General features: G+C 41.3%; 1 protein-coding gene across 1 annotated transcript in view; it reads right to left on the reverse strand.

Annotated features, from left to right (window-relative positions):
- LOC122813667 (zinc-binding protein A33-like) overlaps nucleotides 1–23,438 on the reverse strand; it is a 394,493-nt gene that overhangs the window by 103,404 nt on the left and 267,651 nt on the right. The window contains exons 4-5 of the mRNA XM_044086108.1: nucleotides 1,418–1,440; nucleotides 1,198–1,328 (exon numbers count right to left, since the gene is read on the reverse strand). Coding sequence (XP_043942043.1) covers nucleotides 1,198–1,328; nucleotides 1,418–1,440 — 154 coding nt within the window. The remainder of the gene's footprint in view (nucleotides 1–1,197; nucleotides 1,329–1,417; nucleotides 1,441–23,438) is intronic.

A 23,438-nucleotide genomic window follows, 5' to 3' on the forward strand; every position in this document is an offset into this window, starting at 1 on the left:
CTGTAAGATCCAATGGTCATTTACATAATTAATGAGAATGTAATTTTGGTGTCATCAGCACATTTTGGCCACTATACTGATGGCATGAATGAAGCCATAGCTATGAAGAGACTAAAAAGAAAAAAAACTGCCCCAATACCGATGCCTGTGGGACACCATGGATTTCATACATGGATAGGAACTATGGTTTAGATGGCAATGTTTAATTCATTGTGTGAGATACAGATTGATATTGTAGTTGATAACTTGGTTGGCAATAACATCGCATTTGAGTCTGTCAAAGGCCATCTATAAGTCTGAATAACTGGCATCCACCAGTAGACTATTTTGCATGGTGTCTAAAACATTTACATTGAATTGGCTTAGGTTAGATATGCAAGATACTCCAACAATAAAGCCTTGTTGGCTAATGTCAGCAATTTCAATAAGGTTCTCTGGAAGTAGTTTAAACAAAGCATTTTCAAATGCCTTACCCACAATACTTGTCAGTCCAATGGGTCTTAGTTGGTTGCTTAATTTCTATCCCATTTTTCTGTATAGATACCGTTATTGCAGGCTTCCACCTCTCTGCAACAAACCTGTTTTCAGCATGTTTTGAAATGATACACTAACAACTGGAGCCAAAGTTGACTTCAGTTTACTGATGAACATACAGTGGATGCCATCTAGGTCTGCAGCAAATCTAGGAAGATAGATGGACAGACAGCAGTGCCTAACTTACTTTCTTCTATGACAACCTGACTGCTACTTCTGTAAGATATTCCAGACATAACTTTCAAGAAATTAGACTGTATGTTCAGAAGTTCTTAAGTGAACTGTCCACTTCATTGAAAAATGTTTATCTTGGCAAGTTTAGTGTTCATGCCTTGACTCACCGGTTCTATAGTAAATCAGTGAACGCTGATTTATCGACCCATTATAAGAGAAACCTTACAATCCCAAAGACACGGAACAGCGATCCCTGGGGAAAAAAATCTCTGTTCCGTGTCTTCGAGATTGTAAGGTTTCATTTTTAAATGGTCGATAAATCAGCGTTTGCTGATTTAATATAGACCCAAATCACCTACTGTAGTAGCCATTTTAATAACTCCAGACTCAAGTCATGAGCTTTATTCAATGAAATTACTTAGATAGGGGGTTGTATAAGAAATTTCTTCATGGTTAACTACAGTTAGAATTGCAAAAATAACTCCTCACCTGTTCTCATATTACACTTCCCTCCATTCCAGTCCTCATGGTGTAAAAAGTAATTGTACATTTCCCGAGTGTCATCACAGGTACCCAGTATGACACCTGGCAAAACATATTCTTTCAGGAGTTGCATGCATCTAGGGAAAAAGACATAAAGTCATTAGTTTTTACTTGGCGCGTGTAGGATTAGTAATGTAGCTGATAACTGCATTTTATACAGGAATACCTTTCTTCATGATCTCTGAATTCCTGGATAAAAGAAAAGAAAATATCTAATGTTATAAATTGCAATTTATTGCAGGTACATGTATAAATTACATTGTTTGGTGTACTTTAAATTTAAAATTCTCTAACTCAGCCTAATAGTCATTAATTATTACAGTCAGCCTCAGGAACCATGCTTCAATACATGCAATGTACATTAACTAAATTTAATTGGTGCTGTGGGAAGATTATATAACTCTTTTGCAAGTTTAGTAAATCAGTGGTAGTTGTAACTCAACACTATAGGGTAGCATTTTTGCTCCTGCTGTTAAAACCAGTTAGCATTCATCTCCTAAGTTATTTTCTTTCTCCATGACACCAGTTTCATTATACTTTTGATTTGCATACAAAATACTCTTCGAACCTATTACAGGACTTAGTTGCATTTAAAAATGTTACATGATGTTGGATAAAAGCACTGATAATTGTTGTGATGTGATCATGTTTGTCAGGGAGTGTTTAGTGGTTATTCATATGAAGATTATTGCCATAATTTGGAGCATAATCCTGAGGTAATCATTACTTGTGAATAGACGTATCCGTTTCACCTACAATATTGCCTCCATGACTCATTTGTTGTCATTCCTTACACAGTCATTTTAAACTTCTAAAGCATTACTGTTACCTACAAATACACCGATACACACATCGTCTGAGATCTGTTACCTACAAATACACCGATACACACCATCTGAGATCTGTAGACGTGAGAGTTTAAGGAGAGCAGATTTTTGTCACAATAGCTTAATGAGTGTTCTAGAACTTTAAATGGATCATAACATGTAAAAGCCAAAAATATTATAAGATGTGTGACAAGGAAACATGAGCAGATCAAATATTAGTCATAAACTCTTTGGGTGAAAACTGCAGGTACATCTAGGTGTACCAAAAGGTACACCATAACTTGTTGTAAAGCAGCTGTACTCAAATATTTCTGACTGGATTAAAATGAAAGACAGATTGCCTTTAGTTTAACATTCTGTTGTGCATTCTAGAGCCTGTATTACACGCTATGTTATAAACTTACCGCAAGAAGGAAATGTTCGTACTTGTGACTTATGTTAAATCCTTGGTAGAAAACAACACAACAATTGTATAGAAGGTTATTCATAAAAGCACACTGTATTTAGAGCACAAAACTAAAGAAATTGCACTCATAACAACATAACATTAGATATTAACAAGTGTTTTCATGTGATCAGCTAAGGTTCGGCACACTTGTATAAGCCTTCAAAAAGTGTGAAAAGTTCTACATAATAAAAATACCACTAATCATTTAAAGGCTAAATTAAAACTCAAATCTATGCAGTACTCAGAAATTATAATAATCTAGAAATTCTGGGCACCACAGCTCTGAATGTGGAACTGATAAGTAGTCCTTTGGAATGTTGCTGAAGTCTGAAATGGGCACAGTGACTGTGCTGTCTCAAAATTATAAATGAAAACTGATTCTACTGTGTACAGGCAGCTTCACAAAGTATACACAGGAGAGGAAACTGCTCTAAGGTCTAAACAGGATGATACTTAACTTTACTATGCAAAGCTTAGGAAGGTTTCAGTTTGAAATGTGTTAACTAGGACATTCTACTGGGTGGAGGCCATTTTTCAGTGGGGCTCCACAGATAAAAGCTACAAAGCAATGAGCAAAATCATACAGATGTCAGGAAGTATAGTGCAGTTATAAATTTAACGTTCTAGAGGCAAAAAATATTTAATGTAGCTTAGCTACATAAAGGTAACAATCATCGCAATTAACAAACAGAACGTGGCAATCAAGACAGAGACAAATAAAACAGCACTGCAAATATATGAATGTTTCATAGGATCATTGTTCATAGCTGAGTACTAGGCTAACTACCTTATGGACTATTTTGAGTCTTGCCAATTATCCCATTGGTTAAAATTATGGTCTATATTTATATATTACCCATATTAAACTGATTAGTGCTGGGTAAGGCAGTGTTTATTTCTAGAGAAACCACTGAGTATTTATATGTGCCATATTGTAGGAAGAGCATGTATGTGCATTATGTGTTCATAAATAGTGCAGAGGGCAATCCTGGGGTGAATTTCCTGCTTCCCATTCATAGATCGAGGTTACATTTGAATAGGGACGGGAATGAACTTTATTTTACATGGAGGGGAAGGCTGTTCCAGAATAGTAGTAACCTCTGAGAGATGCACCTGTCTCTCCAAATTGTTCTGTTTAAGTTACAAAAGAAATTCAGGTGTTGTAAATATGTATTTCTGACACAGTTTGACTTGTAAATATGTAGTAGGGCCATCGGTATTTGGTTAGATGATGCATTATAATCCAGGCACAGATCTCTCTCGGTGGTCTGTAGGATATACATGTCATTGTAGTTGCAGTGCTTTAGGGTGGTCCATGTAGGACTTCTGTTTTAGGAACAGTTTGTCTTTGTGAGGAAATTCTGGGCATTTGAATTGTTGCATATGCCTGACCAGAAATATGACAAAGGGGGTACTGTACTCAATGACTGGCCTGAAGAGTGCAGAGAAAGGGGGAAAATAACATCCTTGGATCTGCAAGCTATCTCTTTGTTTATAAGCTGTGCAGTGTAGAAGGGCATTCTTACTGGTGTGGATGCATGTTAGTCAAGTGTTATGTTATAGTCCACACATGTTCCAAAATCTCAAACTACAGGGTCAACTCTTTGGAGCATATTATTAGAAAACAAAAAACTTAAACTCTACCGCTTTGGCACAAAGCCTTTCAAGTGTACAAAATAACACATCAAAAATAGATTTTGCTATTTTAACTGTACTACTGAGGGCATTGTACATGCCTTGAGGTGCTCCTGTGCTCTATTTTATATAAGAGAAAGTAAGAGATATTTTAAGGTTAGACTACAGGAGCACCTGAGAGATATTAGAAATGAAAAAGTTGAGAGCTCTTTAGCTATTCATTTTTTAATCCATCATGGGGGACAATAGTTATTTGCAAGGGACTATTTTAGAAAAAGTAAAGGTTTCTGAAGTTGGACAATTAAAGAATAAGTTGCTTTATAGACTATTTTTATTCTGAAGTTTGATACTCTGACACCTGCTGGGTTGAACTTAGAATGCAACTGGAAATGCTTGCTTAATTTAATTAGTGTTTTTATGTCTTAATTGGTTATAATTACTTAATGAGAGTGAGTATTTAAATGTGTTTTGGATATGTTATTTTGTACTCTTGAAAGGCTTTGTGCTGAGGCACTAGAGTTTGATTTTTTTTATTTTGTAATAAAGTGCAGGTTTCACTGGTCATTGTAGTTTTATTTTTCAGTTTTTTACTTTTGTGGGTTTTTTTTTTTTATTTATTTCGAGCATATTGTCTACGTGGTAAGTTCCTGTAGTGGTGAATTTCCCTGAGGATATAATAATGGATTTTTTGGCATTTATTTTTAGTCCAAGTCTCCAACACCAGTTATTTGTCTGGGACAAGCCTTCTTACAGAATGGCAAAGTCATCTGGTGATATAGTGACTGCTCCTAACTTGCAGTCATTTGCAAACTTTGTTAGTGAGAGACCCTTGGTCTTTGTCTTTACAACAGAGAAGTAGATGCCAAACAGGAGAGGTCACACTACTGAGATATGTGAAACTCTACCGATGACTGATCTTTTGAGTTGGCTGCAGTGATGCAGCAGTTAGCATTGTTGCCTTGGGTCTATATCAGATGAACAAAACGATAAAAGAGCAAATGCTCTTTTATCGACACATAAAACACAAAGTCACCAAATGCCGAAGTTATGGAACAGCGATTCTTTTCCCAGGGGAAAAAATTGCTGGGCCATTCTCGGGACATTGTTGTTTCCTACACTGTGGTGTGATCTTGGAGTTGGTATATTTAAGTAGAGTAGAGGGGTGCGGGGGCAAAGCCCCCACTTTATTTTGTGTCTAAAGTTTTTTTTTTTCTTGGAACAGCGATTTTTTTTCCCTGGGAAAAAAAAATCGCTGTTCTGTAACTCTGGTGTTTAGTGACTTCGCATTTTATGTCTCGATAAAAGAGCATTCACTCTTTTATCATTTTGTACATCTAATATAGACCTGTTGCCTCACAGTAAGAAGTTCTGTGGTTCGATTCTCAGCTGGAGCACCTTCTGTGTGGAGTCTGCATGTCCTCCCTGTGGTTGAGTGAACTTTAAAGACATGTAGGTGTGCGCATGTTCCTTCTGTGAAGGTTGTGTGCTAGGCTGGGAACTTGACACCATAAAAATCCACTGCCAGTAATCTGCTGTGGTGACCCCTAACTGGGAAAAGCCAAAAGAGTCTCAGCTACCTTGCCCTGTGAGCCAGTTGGCAATCTCGCACATATCTTCTCTATCAGCTGAACATCCCTCTCCCTATAATGCTACTAGAAATGGAGAAACCGAGTCCTGTATATATAGGTTCCCCAGTATTTCACAAACTCTTTGTCACTAAACTCATGCTATTTCTACAAAATTCAGTTCAACATTTTGTTTTCATTTTTTACTACTCTTTCACTTTGTTGATTCAGCCATTCTGTGAAATTATATCTAGGTATTTTTAATGTTTTACTGCACAGAGTTAGATCTTTCAAACCAAGCTGATATTCTTTTTTTTTTCTGTTCTTATACTATCTTTCCCAGCTATGGCACCTTGCACTTACAGATATTAAACCTCAATTGACATCTGTTTGCCCAAGCTGCTAGGCTTCCTAAAGTTACACTTTAGGCTTGTCTTTTTAGCTCCACCACTTTGACCAGTTTTATCTGCTTATCTATCTATTCCCTATACTCCCTGTTAAATCTGACACTTTGAGATTGAATGGTGCAGGGCACAGAATCTGACCTTTGTAACACATCATTTGTTATTCCTGCTTTTACCAGACATCTCCTGTCATTGTTATACCTGTTTAACCAGCTCCTCTTCTACTTCCTGTTATTTTCACCAGTATCCTCAAATGTGAGACAAGGCCAATGGGCTGATTAAAATCCAAACGGATTATACCTTCCTGATCTTCCATGAGCATGTCGTGCTACAGCAATGGAAGTACATCAGATTAGATTAGGAAAAGTTTTATGCCACAAGCCAATGATGGTTATAACTATAAAAGTTGCTATTAGCCATGAAAATACTTAGTCCTTCCTACTTTATCTTTTTCATGTTTTTTTTTCTAACTGCTGCATTTAAGCTAACAAACCTGCAATTTCCTGGGACATTTCTGGATCACTTTTATTAAAATGGCTACACTGCAGCATACCTCCAGTGTACCACAAGTTCCTTTTCATTCAGAGATCTGTTGAAAAATATCCATGAGAAGGTCTTATGTGATCCACTTGGCCACTTAATTACAGTTAGCCAGCTACATCCCTGTACATTGTCCTCTTTCAATGTTAATATAAATTTCTCTATTTTTTCCTTGTCTGTCTCCCCATCTGTCAACCTGTCCTCATTACTCCTTTTCCCTGTTGGGACCCCACCCTCTCCCCCTTGTGAATATTAACACAAGGATTTCTTTCACAATTTCTGCCTGTTCCTTCTGCCCTGCCCATGCCATCCCTCTTTAACTTCCTTGTTTTATCTCCCATAGTCTTCTCCTCCTCAAAGTGTCTAAACAAAATCTTTTTTCACCTTTATACATTTCTCCCTCCATTCTTGCCTTGGGACTTCTGACTTCCCTTGTTGCTTTTTATTTATTTTTAATGGCTTACTCATGTGTATCCCTGCTTTACTTCCATTTTCTGTTTCACTACTTGTAGGATCTTTCCTTAGATTTTACTGCCACTCTTACCTCATCTTTCAGTCACACTGGATTTTTTTCTTCTAGTCTTGTTTTCTCTCTCTCTTTCTTTCTCTCCCTCGTCTACCACCCTACCTCTATTCCTTTGCATAATGCTCTGTTAATGCTTTCCCACAGATTTTTCACATATTTAGATTTATACCAGCCTTCATTAAGCCTACCAGTTTCTCATATATTTATAGACTGCTTCCCCTTAACCCAGTACCTCCAATCTTATAGGTAAATAGTAGGTTATCAATCTTCCGAGTATTACAAGCCTAGCTAACACTCAATGGTCAGAATCAAACCCTGTACCTTGTATGTGTGAGTTTAAGACCTAAGCCATTATGCCACACCACTCCCCCTGTCAAAAGGCTTCAAACCCTGCACCCTTGCCTCAAGAAACATAAGTATTATTAGCCCACTGTGCAGAGTGATAAGTTTAGGATTCTGTTTTCATTTCTCCCAACATAAGACTATGCTGTGACTTGGTCAGCGTTTGCTAGAGACCTCACTTCTACACCATCTACTTCCTCAGCCTTCCACAGTACTGTGTTCAATATTCTCTTCTTGGAGCCTTCATCAGCCTCTTGTACAAAATCTTCCTCATTTGTCCATTCTTGTGGGTTCTTACTAACTGTTAATGCTAGGATAATACAGTTACTTGGGCTAAGTACAGTCTTACATTATCAACACCCTTTTCCTCAAAACTCTTTCCTTATATTCTCCTTACTGTATACTCTGTTTTGGGGATATTTGGGAAGATGACCAAGTCATCAATCCACTAGCTTTCCTATCTTACTGTTTCTTCAGTGACTGCACAGAAGCTAATACTTACCTTTTCCTGTCTACCTCTCCCTGAATTCATCTCCACACCTTTTTTCTTCATCTTTTCATCCTCCATTGCATCTTCCTTCTTTCATAATATAAAATGCTTCTCACCTTTCTTTGTCCTTATGTCCTTTATAATGATTCTGAATACCAGAACTTCCATGCTGTTATCCATTTCGCTGTTAAATAGAAGTTATGTTCTTACCATAACGTTCCATGTTAGTTGTCTTCTTCTCGCCTTCTTTCTTGCTGGATGGGTTCGGAGCCGACCTCGGCTCCGACTCGGCCACTCTAAAAGCTCGAGAGTTGGTTCCACTGGCTCGAGGCTCCCCTTATATCCCACAATGCTAGGCGGTATTACCTCAGATCTCGTTTGTAAGCTTATGCCCAGCTAAAATAACTCCAGAACCACTGGAAAGGGGAAAAAACCCACCTCTATAAAAGGAAGGGAAGAAGGTGACCTGAAAACCTGAAGAAGGAACATATGCACAGAATAGCATATACCTATCTACAATAGAGGTGGTAGAAAGAGAGGTCACAATCAAACTCCTCTAGGTCTGTCCAGGCTAGGGGGAAGGAGGGTGGGGCGAAGAAAGAAGGCGAGAAGAAGACAACTAACATGGAACGTTATGGTAAGAACATAACTTCTATATGTTAAGTTGTCAATCTCGCCTTCATTCTTGCTGGATGGGACCGCGTCCCTAGCACCTTGTCCCGGGTGGCCTATCGGAACAGACTCTTGAGAACAGTGGAACCAAAGTTAGCTCTATGTCTAGAAGCTAAATCCAACTTATAATGAGAAATGAAAGTGTGAGGAGTAGCCCAAGTAGCCACTGCACAAATGGTGTCAATAGGCAGCCTGTCTTGGAAGGCTATAGAAGTAGCCAAAGCTCTGGTAGAGTGAGCCTTAGGTTTGTTAGGCAGCTTTTGGTGTCTAATTTCATAAGCAAAGGAAATCAGAGATGTTAGCCATCTGGAGAGTGATACCTTGAAACTGAAAGTCCCTTTCTGCCTTCTGCATAAGAGACAAACAACTGGTCAGTTTTCCTGATCTGTTTGGTTCTATCCAAATAATACCTTAACTGACGATGAACATCTAGCCAATGCAATTTTTGTTCAGACCTGTTAGAAAAGTTAGGAAAAACACAGGGAGGTCAATGCTTTGATTTAGGTTAGACGCAGAGGCTACTTTAGGTAAAAAGGATGGATTGGTTCGTAAGGACACTCTGTCTTTATGAAACAATAGATACGGTGGTCGACTGCTGAGTGCATGAAGTTCTGAGACCCTTCTAGCTGAAGTAATGGCTACCAGAAAGAGAGTCTTCCAGGATAGCAATTTCAATGAACAGGAAGCTGCAGGTTCGAGCGGGGAAGAATCAAAGATGTGAGAACTAAATTAAGGTGCCAAGAAGGAGGAGGATTTCTTATAGGAGGTCTGAGAAGAAAAACTCCTTCAAAAAGCTTTGCAAAGCTTGTGAGACACGATGGCAGAATCTGAGATGCCCACATGAAAGTTAGAAATAGCTGCCAATTGAACTTTAAGAGTAGAAGGAGATGAACCTGCATGGAAGAGTTCAGCTAGAAAATCAAGGACTATTTGGATGGAAGCAGTGAAAGGATCTATGTCCCTTCCTTGAGCCCAATAGGCAAAAGCGTTTCCACTTACTAAGATAAATCTTCCGAGTGGAAGATTTATGGGAAGCTATCAAAATATCTCGAACAGAGTGAGATATTTGAGGAAGCCTGGCTAAAGTTGGAATTGGAGGAACCAAGCAGTGAGGTTCAGAGAGGGGAGGGAGCGATGTAACTGACCCGATTGATGGATCAAAAGATCTGGAACTAGGTCCAGATGCCAAGGTTGCTCCAACAGAAATTGATGTAGAAAGGGGAACCAAACCTGTCGAGGCCAGTAAGGAGCAATGAGGATCAATGAGGCCTTCTGAGCGATAGCTTTCTGTATCACTTGAGAGATTAGTGGGAAGGGAGGAAATGCATACAGAAGTCCCCGGGGCCAAACCTGGACTAGAGCGTCTCTGCTGGGCTGGCCTGGTAATGGGAATAGGGTGAAATAATCTCTGCACTTGCTGTTTTGGGGAGTAGCAAAAAGGTCGCAGCAAGGCTGACCCCACTTGAGAAAAATTTTCTCCAGAATAGAATCTTTCAGAGACCACTCGTGAGGCATGAGTATAGCTCTGCTCAATTTGTCCGCGATTAGATTGGACTTCCCGGGGATATGCGTTGCTATCAGAAACCGCTGAGACGAAATCGCCCATTGCCACAGTCTGAGTGCTTCTCGACATAGGGGATAGGACCTGGTTCCGCCTTGTTTGTTGATATACCACACTACAGACATATTGTCCATCTGGATTGCTATCGTTCCCAAGGGAAGAGAGTCTTGAAGGGCTTGCAACGCTAAAAGCACTGCTCTCATCTCTAGAATATTTATATGCAAGTGGCATTCGTCTGGTTGCCATATGCCCTGGACTGTTCTGCCCTGATAATGCCCCCCCCACCCGATCAGGGAGGCGTCCGTTGTCAGAGTAGCAACCGGAGGGGGAGGAACAAAGGGTCTTCCCAGGAAGAGCTGAGGGGAAGAAATCCACCAAAGAAGATGATTCTTGCATGCTTGCGTAATCATAATGGTGTGGGACATCGGAAGATGCTGGTAGGACCATTGTGTGAAGAGCATCCATTGAAGGATTCTCATGTGGAATCTGGCTAAAAGAAGTAGAGGGATAGCAGCCGCCATAATCCCCAGTACTTTCAGAACTAATCTTACTTTGACTCTGTTGCTGTGGAAAAGAAGAGAGACCAGTTTGCGTATGTCTGCTATTCTTTGGTCTGTTAGTCTCGCAGACATGTTGACTGTGTCTAGATTTGCGCCTATGAAGGTAATAGCACGACAAGGCGACAAAACAGACTTTTCGCAATTTATTGAGATGCCTAACTTTTGACAAATGCGAAAGGTGTAGTCTCTGGCCATTAACAGAAGATGCTTGGTAGGAGCTGTGAGGAGCCAGTCGTCCAAATATGGAAACACCTGGAATCCTTGGCGTCTCAGGTGAGAAGCTACCACTGCCATGCATTTGGTAAACACCGGGGCAGTGGTGAGACCAAAGGGCAGGGCTCTAAATTGAAAGTGACTGGTTCCCAGCCGGAAGCGGAGAAATCTCCTGGAGCGTCTGTTCATTTTTATATGATAGTACGCATCCTGGAGGTCTATAGAGCACATCCAGTTTTCCTTGCCCAAAAGGGGTAGGATGGATTGTAGCGTGACCATCCGAAATCTTGTTTTCTTGACCGACTTGTTCAAGATACTGAGATCCAAAATGGGTCTCCAGTCCCCTGTTTTCTTTGGAACCAAAAAGAATTTGGAGTAGATTCCGGATCCTTGCTGGTCTGCTGGCACTGGCTGAATGGCTCTTTTGCAAGCAACTTTGAAATTTCCAACGCTGCTTGATCCCTTTGAGCGGGTGGAACATCTGGAAGGGATTTTTTTGATTGATTTGGAGTACGAAAGAACGGAATGGAATAGCCTTCGGAAATGATGGACTGTACCCACTTGTCTTGAGTTAGGGATCGCCAGGCTTCTGGGTACAGGGACAATCTTCCCCCGACTGCCTCCGAAGGTGGACAGTCGGGCAACACCTCAGGGATGCTGAAAGGGCTTATCGGAAAAGGTTTCTTGATTGCCCTGGTTCTGCGGACCCCCCCTGCCTCTAGGGCGACATCTACCATTATTGTTCCCCCCTCTGCCTCTGGTGGGGAACCGACTCTGTGCATCAGGCAAAGTCCCTTGAGATTGTTTGCAGAACCACATTTTCCCACTTTTCTGGCCTTTGGGGTAAGGCCTAGAAGGAGTAGAAAAACGGACTCCGACGGCAGAAAGAGTTTTGCCATCCGTCTCGCACCTCGTCAAGGTTTCTTTCACTTGAGGACCAAAGAGAGATGATCCATCAAATGGGGAATTAGTGAAAGACGTTTTAAAGGGGTCCGCAAAGTTGCATAGCCGCATCCAGGCATGCCGGCGTAAGGCCACACCTGTCCCTGTGGCTCTGCTCGCTCCATCAGCCGCATATGAAAGGAGGCGCATGGAGGAGTTAGCTATAGAATTTAGGGTAGCCAGCTGAGTGTTCATCTTGTCCTGAAAACCCACAGCTGTAGGATCCTTCAACATGTCACTCGCTTCCTTGATCAAATCTCTTTGAAGACGAGTGAAATGGCATAGGTAGTTCAGCGAACGCATAGCAAAGGTCGCTGACGAAAACATCCGCTTCCCGTACTTGTCCATAGACCTAGATTCCTTGTTAGGAGGATGGACAGGCACCAAAGGATCAGCTAGTTCCTTCTTAGTGGCGGCAGCTACCACCATAGCATCTACAGAAACTCCCTTGGTCAGAAATTGTTTATCTGCTGGTGCTGTGATAAACTTTGAAGGTCTCCTGGGGGTGGGGTCCACTGAGTCAGGAGCCGTCCAAGCCTTTTTTGCTACCACCTGCATGAGGGGGTCAAAGGGGGGGGACACCCAGGAGGTGGAAGGGTGAGAGCCAAACGCCTCAAGATACACAGATTCATCCTCCGAAGGGTTAAGGGCTGGCCAATTTCCCCTCTGTTTCAGGATTTCTAGAATGTCTGCAAATGAGACATCTTCAGAAGGGGAACGGGGGGAACCCTCGGAATCCTCTAAATCTGTGTCAGAGGTGACAGACTCAGGTGAGTCTATGTGTTTCCTCTTACACTTTCTCTTCCTAGGGGGCTCCCCTGCCAATTCAGGACAGGCCTCGGAAGAGGATGAGATCCCCACAGGGGATTCCTGAGGAGCTGGCTCTCTGCAGTCTGGGATGAGGGAGTGAGTAGACATAACCTGAGGCACCGAAGAGGGAGGGGCGGACGGAGCCGACTGTGGAGTTGAACCAGGTTCCAACACACTCCGCATGACCTCGAACGCACCCCTGTCAGGCAGAGCCAGAGGTCCCCGCTCCGAAAAGCTGAGAACCCCCCTCGGCACCGACAGTGATGGCTCCGAGGCCGATGTCGGAGCCGAACTCACCAGCGCCGAGGCACCGAGAGGGAGAGCGGGGTCAGACAAGAGTCCGATGCCACTCACCCCCTCGGAGCCGACGAGGGAAGTCCGGCACCAAGATTCTTCCAAGGAAGAAATCGGAGCCGACGACGGAGCCAAAGTCATTTGTATCGGCTCCAACGCTACCACAGTCTCGGTTCCGAAACGCCCTGGCTCCGAGCTCAAAGGAGTCGGAGGAGGAACATTTTGAGGGACAGGGTCAAGCATCGACTGATGAGTCAGGCTCTGAAGCATTTGGGCCAGTGCCTCGGACTTAAGAAGTCGACTCACTACCCTCTGAAGGTCATGATCCGAAAGCCTCGATGACCTAGAGGAGTGAGATCTATGGCTCCGTTCAGACAGCAAGGGAGACGCTGGAGCCGAATGAACGGAGCCAAGGGACGGTGACCTAGACCTCTTTCTAGATGTCGGCTCCGATGGTCTGATCGGAGCCGACACAGGAATTTCCAATGCCTCGGCTCCAGCCGGAGCCGAGGAAACCACAGAAGCTGCAGTCTGAGACTCATCGGTTCCAGCCAGAGCCGATGTAGCAGGAGGTTTTGAAGCCTTAGGCCTCGACTCAGAAGCTGGAGTCGAGGACCTAGAAGCCTTAGAGGGTTTGCCCGAAGTAACAGTAAGGAAACCCTCAGGCTTAAGCAAACCTCTTAAAATAAGTTTATTTTTTCTTTCCTGCAGGACTCTAGGGCTGAAGCCATGGCATACAGCACAAGAGTCCTGTAGGTGTAAAGGTCCCAGGCAGTACACACAAGAAGTGTGACCGTCTGTCAGAGACATTTTCTGACAGCACGAGTCACACTTCTTGAAGCCTGAGACCTTTGAGTCCTTAGACATTTTCAAGAAAAGTGTAACCACACACACACACTGAAACACACCGATTACACTTTACTCTACACAAGTTTTTTAGATCCCTAAAAAAAAACACATACACATACACTCCACTAAGGGGATGGAAGGGCCCGAAGGCCTGAGGGAAGAACTTATAAGTTCTTAGTGGAAAAGGGGGATAAACAGAAGGGAAAAGGATCTAAATCCACTAAGTTAAGGAATATAACTATAATAGGTTAAATTAAAGGGGTTTAAATAGACTATAGATTACTCTATAAATACTGACCTGAAGCCGGTAGAAACCAAACACCTCGATCGCTGTAGCGGCAAACGAGATCTGAGGTAATACCGCCTAGCATTGTGGGATATAAGGGGAGCCTCGAGCCGGTGGAACCAACTCTCGAGCTTTTAGAGTGGCCGAGTCGGAGCCGAGAACCCATCCAGCAAGAATGAAGGCGAGATTGTCAACTTAACATACAAGGCTTTTGCTACTGAACCTACAACTGCCTCCCCTGTTGTGACATGAGTTTGCAGCTCAGATGTACATTTCAGTACTTCTAGCATTACATAACTACATGCTATGTCACTTCCCTCTGTTGTTCTCATCTTGCCCATTTTCATCTTATCCTTATTCCCTCTTAGCATTTTTTTACTCCCACAGAATGTTATATTTCTTTCTATGTCTCTTTTCCCTTTCATATCAGCAAAAAGGAACACCTAATAAGAGCATCTCCCTATTGAAAGTATGAAACAGAATACTGAGTCCCAGCACTTTTAAAATTAAACTATAACTTGTTAAAATAAAATCAGTGAATTCCAAAGTTCATCATAACACTTTTAGGACATTTTTGCAAGTGGAACCTTTGCACCCTGCACTGCCAAAACCCATAATTCCATGGGCCTAGTTCCATAAGACTTGTTTTGAGTACAAGTCACCAATTACTCTGAGAGCAGACCAGAAACAGGCTGTTTGGAATCTGGACCCCAGTGTAACTCTATGTATAGACAGGCCTTGCATCAAACTAAATCACTTACACTTAGAGCAGGTGTTTCAGAATCAGTTCAGACTTACACTAAGGGCAACTATTTTGAAATTTAGCCCTATGATTGCTGTACCTTGAAGAAGGAGAATATTTTTAAATAATGAAATTTTGAGTCTGATACATATTACCCCAAACTCACTTAATGTTTATCAGTTCTACTAGACCCAGTTGGCAGCGTTCTCTCCCACATGGTAGTTACCCTCAAATAAAATCCTGAAAGGATGCTACCCTACAGAACCTCTGCCTGAGAATATTAAACTGAAACCAGCCCACTGCAAACTGCCAAGGTATTTCCCCTCAAAAGAAAACCTGAAAGGATACTACCCTGCAGAACCTCTGCCTGAGAATACTAAACTGAAACCACTCCACTACAAACTGCCAAGGTAGTTCCTCTCAAATAAAAACCTGAAAGGATGCTACCCTGCAGAACCTCTGCCTGAGAATATTAAACTGAAACCAGCCCACTACAAACTGTCAAGGTAGTTCCCCTCAAATAAAAACCTGAAAGGATGCTACCCTGCAGAACCTCTGCCTGAGAATACTAAACTGAAACCAGCCCACTACAAACTGTCAAGGTAGTTCCCCTCAAATAAAAACCTGAAAGGATGCTACCCTGCAGAACCTCTGCCTGAGAATACTAAACTGAAACCACTCCACTACAAACTGCCAAGGTAGTTCCTCTCAAATAAAAACCTGAAAGGATGCTACCCTGCAGAACCTCTGCCTGAGAATATTAAACTGAAACCAACCCACTACAAACTGTCAAGGTAGTTCCCCTCAAATAAAAACCTGAAAGGATGCTACCCTGCAGAACCTCTGCCTGAGAATATTAAACTGAAACCAGCCCACTACAAACTGCCAAGGTAGTTCCCCTCAAATAAAAACCTGAAAGGACGCTACCCTGCAGAACCTCTGCCTGAGAATACTAAACTGAAACCACTTCACTGCAAACTGCCAAGGTAGTTCCTCTCAAATAAAAACCTGAAAGGATGCTACCCTGCAGAACCTCTGCCTGAGAATATTAAACTGAAACCAGCCCATTACAAACTGTCAAGGTAGTTCCCCTCAAATAAAAACCTGAAAGGATGCTACCCTGCAGAACCTCTGCCTGAGAATATTAAACTGAAACCAGCCCACTACAAACTGCCAAGGTAGTTCCCCTCAAAGAAAAACCTGAAAGGATGCTACCCTGCAGAACCTCTGCCTGAGAATATTAAACTGAAACCAGACCACTACAAACTGTCAAGGTAGTTCCCCTCAAATAAAAACCTGAAAGGATGCTACCCTGCAGAACCTCTGCCTGAGAATACTAAACTGAAACCACTCCACTACAAACTGCCAAGGTAGTTCCTCTCAAATAAAAACCTGAAAGGATGCTACCCTGCACAACCTCTGCCTGAGAATATTAAACTGAAACCAGCCCACTACAAACTGTCAAGGTAGTTCCCCTCAAATAAAAACCTGAAAGGATGCTACCCTGCAGAACCTCTGCCTGAGAATATTAAACTGAAACCAGCCCACTACAAACTGCCAAGGTAGTTCCCCTCAAATAAAAACCTGAAAGGACGCTACCCTGCAGAACCTCTGCCTGAGAATACTAAACTGAAACTAACCCACTACAAACTGCCAAGGTAGTTCCCTCAAATAAAAACCTGAAAGGACACTACCCTGCAGAACCTCTGACTGAGAATATTAAACTGAAACCAGCCCACTACAAACTGCCAAGGTTAAATGTTATTACTTTACTCAATTTTAAACTGTAATTTGCTGTTCTGGGTCTAAAGCACTTATAGTTTGTCACCCATAGCAATTAGCTTACTCCCAATTCTAAGTAAATACTAGTCTACCCCCTGCCCTCTAATGACAGTGTTTCTAACCTTTAAACCCTGAAAATTATATTACTCTACAGCAACTACTCTAAAAAGTATACTAAACTACAGCTAAGCTACAGCTATTAAAATAAAGAGCTTTGACCCCCTATATACTTACATTATAGCTTCAGGAAGCCTTAAGAAACCTTGTACTCTGGATAAGCCTTAACTTCTCCCCTGCATAGCTACACATGCAAGGTTTTATATCCATCTACTGGAACCGCCATTTTCAAACACCCCGCTGCTACTAGACCCAGTCAGCAGCCTTCTCTCCCACATGGTATCTTGTTTGCTTAAGCTGAGCATTTTTGTTTGAATTTGTTTCTCTGTACCAAGCCACTTATGGCTAAAAGGATAATATGTCTTTAGCTGGGCACTGTTAATGCATTGGTTCTCTGTTAGTACCTATTTTATTTAAATGACAGTGAACTTGTGGTACTGAACTGCTTTCTCTGTGCTAAGCCTTATATGCTTAAAACTATAAGTGCACTAGTCTATAGCATACTAGAAGTAGTTAAATAACAAGTACTGCACCTTATCACTGAATTCACTTACTCTATGTAAAACCTGTTTGCTTAAAAGACATTGGAGTAGTCAATAGATTGAATGTTAAAGCATAGCATGGATTTCTTATGCTAGTGCTCCATTCTGTTTAATGAAGTAAATAGTGTGTTCATGGAGCTTGTAGCTTACTGTATATATGGTAACTAATGTGAACAGTAGCTGCTCTGTGTAATATAATTTGCTGCATCATAACTTGGCTGTGATTTGAAGTGGAAGCCGACCTAACAGGACTGTATTTGTGCTAGATAAGAAATAACCTAATGAAAATGCTGTTCTGGCGGCCAAGTTTGTGCTGTTAGTTAAATTGTTTGCCTGATATCCCTACAGCAGAACTCTACCCTAGGTTACTGACGTACTTGGTAATTCCTGCTTCCTGAGACTGTAAAATAGTAATACATTACTTCCTAATACAGCTACTTATTTTTTCTTTAATTTACTCTAATGTCTAGGTAGTTCCCTTCAAATAAAAGCCTGAAAGGATGCTACCCTGCAGAACCTCTGCTGAGAATATTAAACTGAAACCAGCCCACTACAAACTGCCAAGGTTAAATGTTATTACTTTACTCAACTTTAAATTGTAATTTGCTGTCTGGGTCTATAGTTACCTATAGTTTGTCCACCATAACAACTGGCTTACTCCCAATTCTAAGTAAATACTAGTCTACCCCCTGCCCTCTAATAACAGTGTTTCTAACCTTAAAACCCTCAAAATTATATTACTCTACAGCAACTATCCTAAAAATTATACTAAACTACTGCTAAACTACAGCTATTAAAATAAAGAGCTTTGACCCCCTATACACTTACCTTACAGTTCCAGGAAGCCTTAAGAAACCTTGTACTCTGGATAAACCGTGCTGTGCTTGGGCTCACTCCACGCCCCACCCTGTCCCCAATTCTCACCCGCCCCCAGTACCACTAGATTTATAGTCATAAAGCCACACCCCCTGTTACTAGAGCCTATCAGCTTACATCTGTCATAATTTCTCCCACCCCTACTCCATTACCTCAAATTCTACCACTTTATATTCTGCTGTAGTACCACCCAAGTAATACAGTTCCTTTAACTCACAAGCTCCATCACACATAATGACAGAATCCTCTTTACTACCCATTTTGCTTGCCCCATACCTCCTCACCTTGTATGAAATCCAGTTTCTCACTGGATTTCAGTACCCAAAAGGCCACACTATCACCTCAGCTGTAAGTCCTTGTACCAGTCATACAGTACTGTGTCCAGCCCCACAACCTGTTCACTCTATCAACATACCAATCCTAGATATATTAGCTCCAGATCTAATCACTACCATAAACTTATAAATAAATCCCTGAAATTTATCACTAGGTTTAAACCGAACCTCACACTTGGTGGTAATATCCACCCAAACTGTGGCCCAATCCACTCCAGATAAACTTACCCCCTCTACTTGCAATCCAAGTAATAAACCTACAATTAATAGGCCACCTATCTCTCTCCTGGCCTGTCACCTCAACATTAGAAGTATAAATAACAAGGTACATGAACTGCATGCACTCCTGGCTGTCCACTCCCCTGAGATACTCTCTTTATCCGAAACCTGGTTAAAACCTAACACCACAGATAATGATGTGTTACCACCTGGGTATAACATACTCAGGCTGTATCGTGCTTCCAGGAAGGGGGGTGGGTAGCTGTTCTCTATAAATCTGTGTTTAATGTCACCATTGAAGCTATACAACCACCTCAAATTAATAACTCAGAGATTCTTGCCACCAAATTGCAACTTAATAAAAATAAATGTATCAATATTATCTGTATGTACATTCCCCCAAGAAATAATATATCTACACTCAAAGATACCCTTCACTGGCTATCATGTAACTACTCCCAAGAAACCATACTACTCTGAGATTCTAACATAGACTGGAGCACCTGTTCCTCAGAATCCCTAACCACCCATGTTAACCTGCATGCATTTACACAAATCATAACCACCCCAACCAGGATAGGTAAACCTAACCACAAAGAAAGCATACTTGATTGGATACTTATCAATAGTCACTCCCAACTGTACACCTCTGGGACCATCCCTGATGACTTAAGTGATCACCTTCTCACCTATATAATTAAGCATAAAGTCATCTACCCCCACCAACCCATACTCAGAATAGTAATAAACAAAAAGAACTTTAACCCTGCCAAATTCCAAAAGGAACTATACTCATGTAAATGGTCAATTCTAAAAACCTCCCCTTAGAGGAAACAGTTGTACACTTCAACAACAAATTCCTTGAGATCCTTGACTCTCATGCACCTGTTCACTCAATATGAACAAAGGCAAAAACTGTGCCATGGCTTTCCAAAGAGTCCACACTAAAAATCACTCTTAGAAACAAAGCATGGGCATTACGGCGTACTGCAAAAGACCCTCAAGATCACATTAAATATAGGCAATCAAGGAATGAGACTAAAAAATCCATTTTACAAGACAAAAAAAAACTAATACTATAATCTACAGCAAATAAATCAAAACAACCCTCAGAAGTTTTGGGCAGGTTTAAATAAACTATTATATCCTGGGCAAACGTCCACCCTAACCCAAGAAGCCACCATTGATAAACCACCTGAGAATGTCTCAGAAAGTTTTAACCGATTCTTCACAGAGACAATCCATGCTCTAGCTAGCCAACTACCTCCAAGTTCCCCTGGCTCTGAGGACAACACCCCTAGTAAACAACTCTCATTCAGATTCCAACCAATTGCCACTTCACTTATCCATACCTTGATCAAAAATTAAAACCAACTACACTATCTGCTGATCTACTCCCTGCCGGGTACATACAAAAAGCGGCTGATGCCATTGCTTACCCCATCTCAATACTAATCAACTAAACCATAGTAGAAGCCAATATACCACCATCTGGAAAATATCCTATGTAATCCCACTTCACAAAGGAGGTAGCTCTGCTGAACTATCTAATTATAGGCCAATAGCTCTATTATCTCCACTTGCAAAGATTATGGAAAAATGTATCCATGGATGACTGTTGCACCACCTAATTCAGAATAACCTTATGGCAGACTCCTGGCATGTCTTCTGACCTCACCACAGCACTACTTCAGCCCTCCTAGCCTTCTCCAACACCATAAACCATAATCACAACCATAATAACATACTGTCTGTCCTCTTATTGGATCTCTTCAAGGCATTTGATATGGTTGATCACCAACTTCTAATCCACACCCTGAAAACATTCTGCCTAGATACTAAAGCCCTTCAGTTGTTCCAATCTTATCTGAGTGGCAGACAGCAGGCTGTCCTTTGGCAAAACAAACTATCTAACCTCCTACCCATCTCCCTGGATGTACCCCAGGGTTCTATACTAGGGCCCCTTCTGTTCTCCATTTTCATCAATGACCTTTATGCTGTTATCCCAAAAGTCAGCTGTATCCAGTACACTGACAACTCCACCCTGATCTGCTTGACCACATCTCAGACAGAACTATGGTCAGCTACCCAGAACACCTTCAACATAAGATAAAACTGGCTTTCTGAATGTCTGATCTTAAATCCCCCCCAAAAAAACAAAACTGTTACTTTTCTCACCAACTCTTAGGTCCACTGCATTTACCTTTACCATAAAATCCAATAACAGCACTATAACCTCCCCAAACACCTCTACAAAACTATTAGGTGTTATCATAGATAATCTTAAATTCAACCTGCATGTTAATCAAACCATCAATAAAAAACTAGGGTCACTTTCCAGGATAAAAACCTTCTTAACCCCACCTGCTAGAATTGCCATAGCTCACTCTCACCTACTTTCAACTCTCCTGTATAAATCCCCTTTACTCTCTATTCTAAACAAGTCTGTTCTTAAAAAATTCTCCATCTGCTACAATCACATTGCCAGATTTGCCACTGGTTTGCCTTATAGGACACACCACTGTATCAATCTAAACCAGCATGGGTGGCTAGAACTGCCCAGCTTGATCCATTCTCACCAACTGATTATGGCATAAAAAATCCTTTACAATCCTGACAATATACCTACACTTACAAACATTATCACTGCATATAACAATCCCCAGACCTCTTTGATCTTCTAACAGACTGCTAGTTCAGACTATCAAAACTAATAACTCAGCCGGTGACTCTCTCTTTGCCAACTCTGCAGATAGATCCTGAAACTCACTCCCAGCTGATATTACTTTACTTACCACCCTGAGTCAATTTAAGGTAAGACTCAAACAATATTTGACACTAAACTGGCTATGTCAATGTATCAAACCTGACTAACTGTACTCTAGTATGAGTTAAAAATTGTAATTTAGCTTAGTTGTGTTACTTAAACCGGATTTACACCTGGGATTATCTCTAACCTTGGAATTTGTACAACTTGTTAAGTATATTACCACTGTATATATTGTATCTGTAATCTTAATTGTTTACCTTGTAATCTTAATTGTTTACCTTGGAGCTTTGCTCCCCAGGCCTCTGCTGAAAATCGACAGGAATCCAGTCAGACTATCCTGGTCAACAAATGTAAAATAAATAAAATATCCAGACTTTCAGCAGGTACCCACTGGAAGGCAGGGTTTAGTTGAAATGGGAATTGTCAGGTACTTTTCATCAGTACCTGTGTTTCATCTAAACATGTTTACTTTAAAGGGTAAAATTTCATAACAATAAATGTAGTGCAATCTCAAACAGTAAATTTACAGATGTGGGTATGAATATATCAATTGATAATCTCAATAATGCTAATAGGATATGCTATTATGCAAGCAAGTTTGCTCTGTAGTGTACTAGCACTCTATAGTTTTGGCTGCATGAAAAGGCATCATGATAGTTGGGAGTCAGTAAAGCATTACATATACACTGAAAACCCTCATGGTCAAACATGCACACTATAACCTTGACAGACTGGCCACACAAATTATTTAAAACTGTTGTAAACAAAACACAACTGTTTTTGCAGGGGGAAAAACCTCTCCTGATCTCTCTGTGGATGGGGCTGTGCTACAAAACCACACAAACACACTGAAAGGAAAACAGTGGTCAGTATGTAATATCAACTGCTTCCTGATCTACAATTCAGCAAGTAAATGAGGAAATAGTACTGAGTAGTGAATGGGACTTGTGGTCACTGGCAGTATGCAACAATCAAGACATTCAGTCTGTGTACAGTCTAAACTTGGGATGCTAGTTTAATTCTTCTTGCAAGGAAGATTAGTTATAATTATTCTATGTCTACAGATCCCCCCCCCTCTCTCTCTCTCTGATTCATTGATTCTTTCATTCTCCATTTATTGGCTTTATCCAGTTCAGGGTTACAGGGCGAGCTGGACACACACACACACACACACACACACACACACACACACACACACACACACACACACGCACACACACACATGTACACACACACACACACACACACACACACACATGTGTACACATGTAATTATTCACTCACATATGGTAAGTACATCTACAAATAATTTAAAGTATCACCAATCAGCCTACAAAATGAGATATGGAATGAAATCACCACACCTGACATAAATCCACTCAGACACAGAAAGACATGCAGTGTCTGGAAAAATTACAACCGAGTTAAGAACAAACCCAGAGATCCAGGTATTGCAAAGAAGCACTGCTAATTACCACTGCACCACTGTGCTTCCTGTCTTCCCTAATTTTGGGTTAAATTATGGGAACTTTATGTATGTGTTGTACAGATGCCACATTCAGGGAGATAGACAGTCATCTATGAAAGTAAACAGTTTTGAAAATAGGGCAAAAAGATACTCCCCTGGATTTACTAATCTTCCGTGCAGGACTAATCTAGTCCTGCATGGAAGCGACATTTTAAGAGGAGGATGGCAGCGCTTCATGCATATTGATGAAGGCGCGCTGCCTGAACTCCTAATGTTACATGGAGCGTGGACGAGTGCAGGGGGCATGTCTGAGAGCAGAGATCTCAGAATAAACATGCCCCTGCAAAGTAGAACAGAAGAATGTGTAAATAA

This window comes from Protopterus annectens, chromosome 10.part0 (assembly GCF_019279795.1).
Source record: "Protopterus annectens isolate FY-2018-M chromosome 10.part0, PAN1.0, whole genome shotgun sequence".
Taxonomy (NCBI): domain Eukaryota; kingdom Metazoa; phylum Chordata; order Ceratodontiformes; family Protopteridae; genus Protopterus; species Protopterus annectens.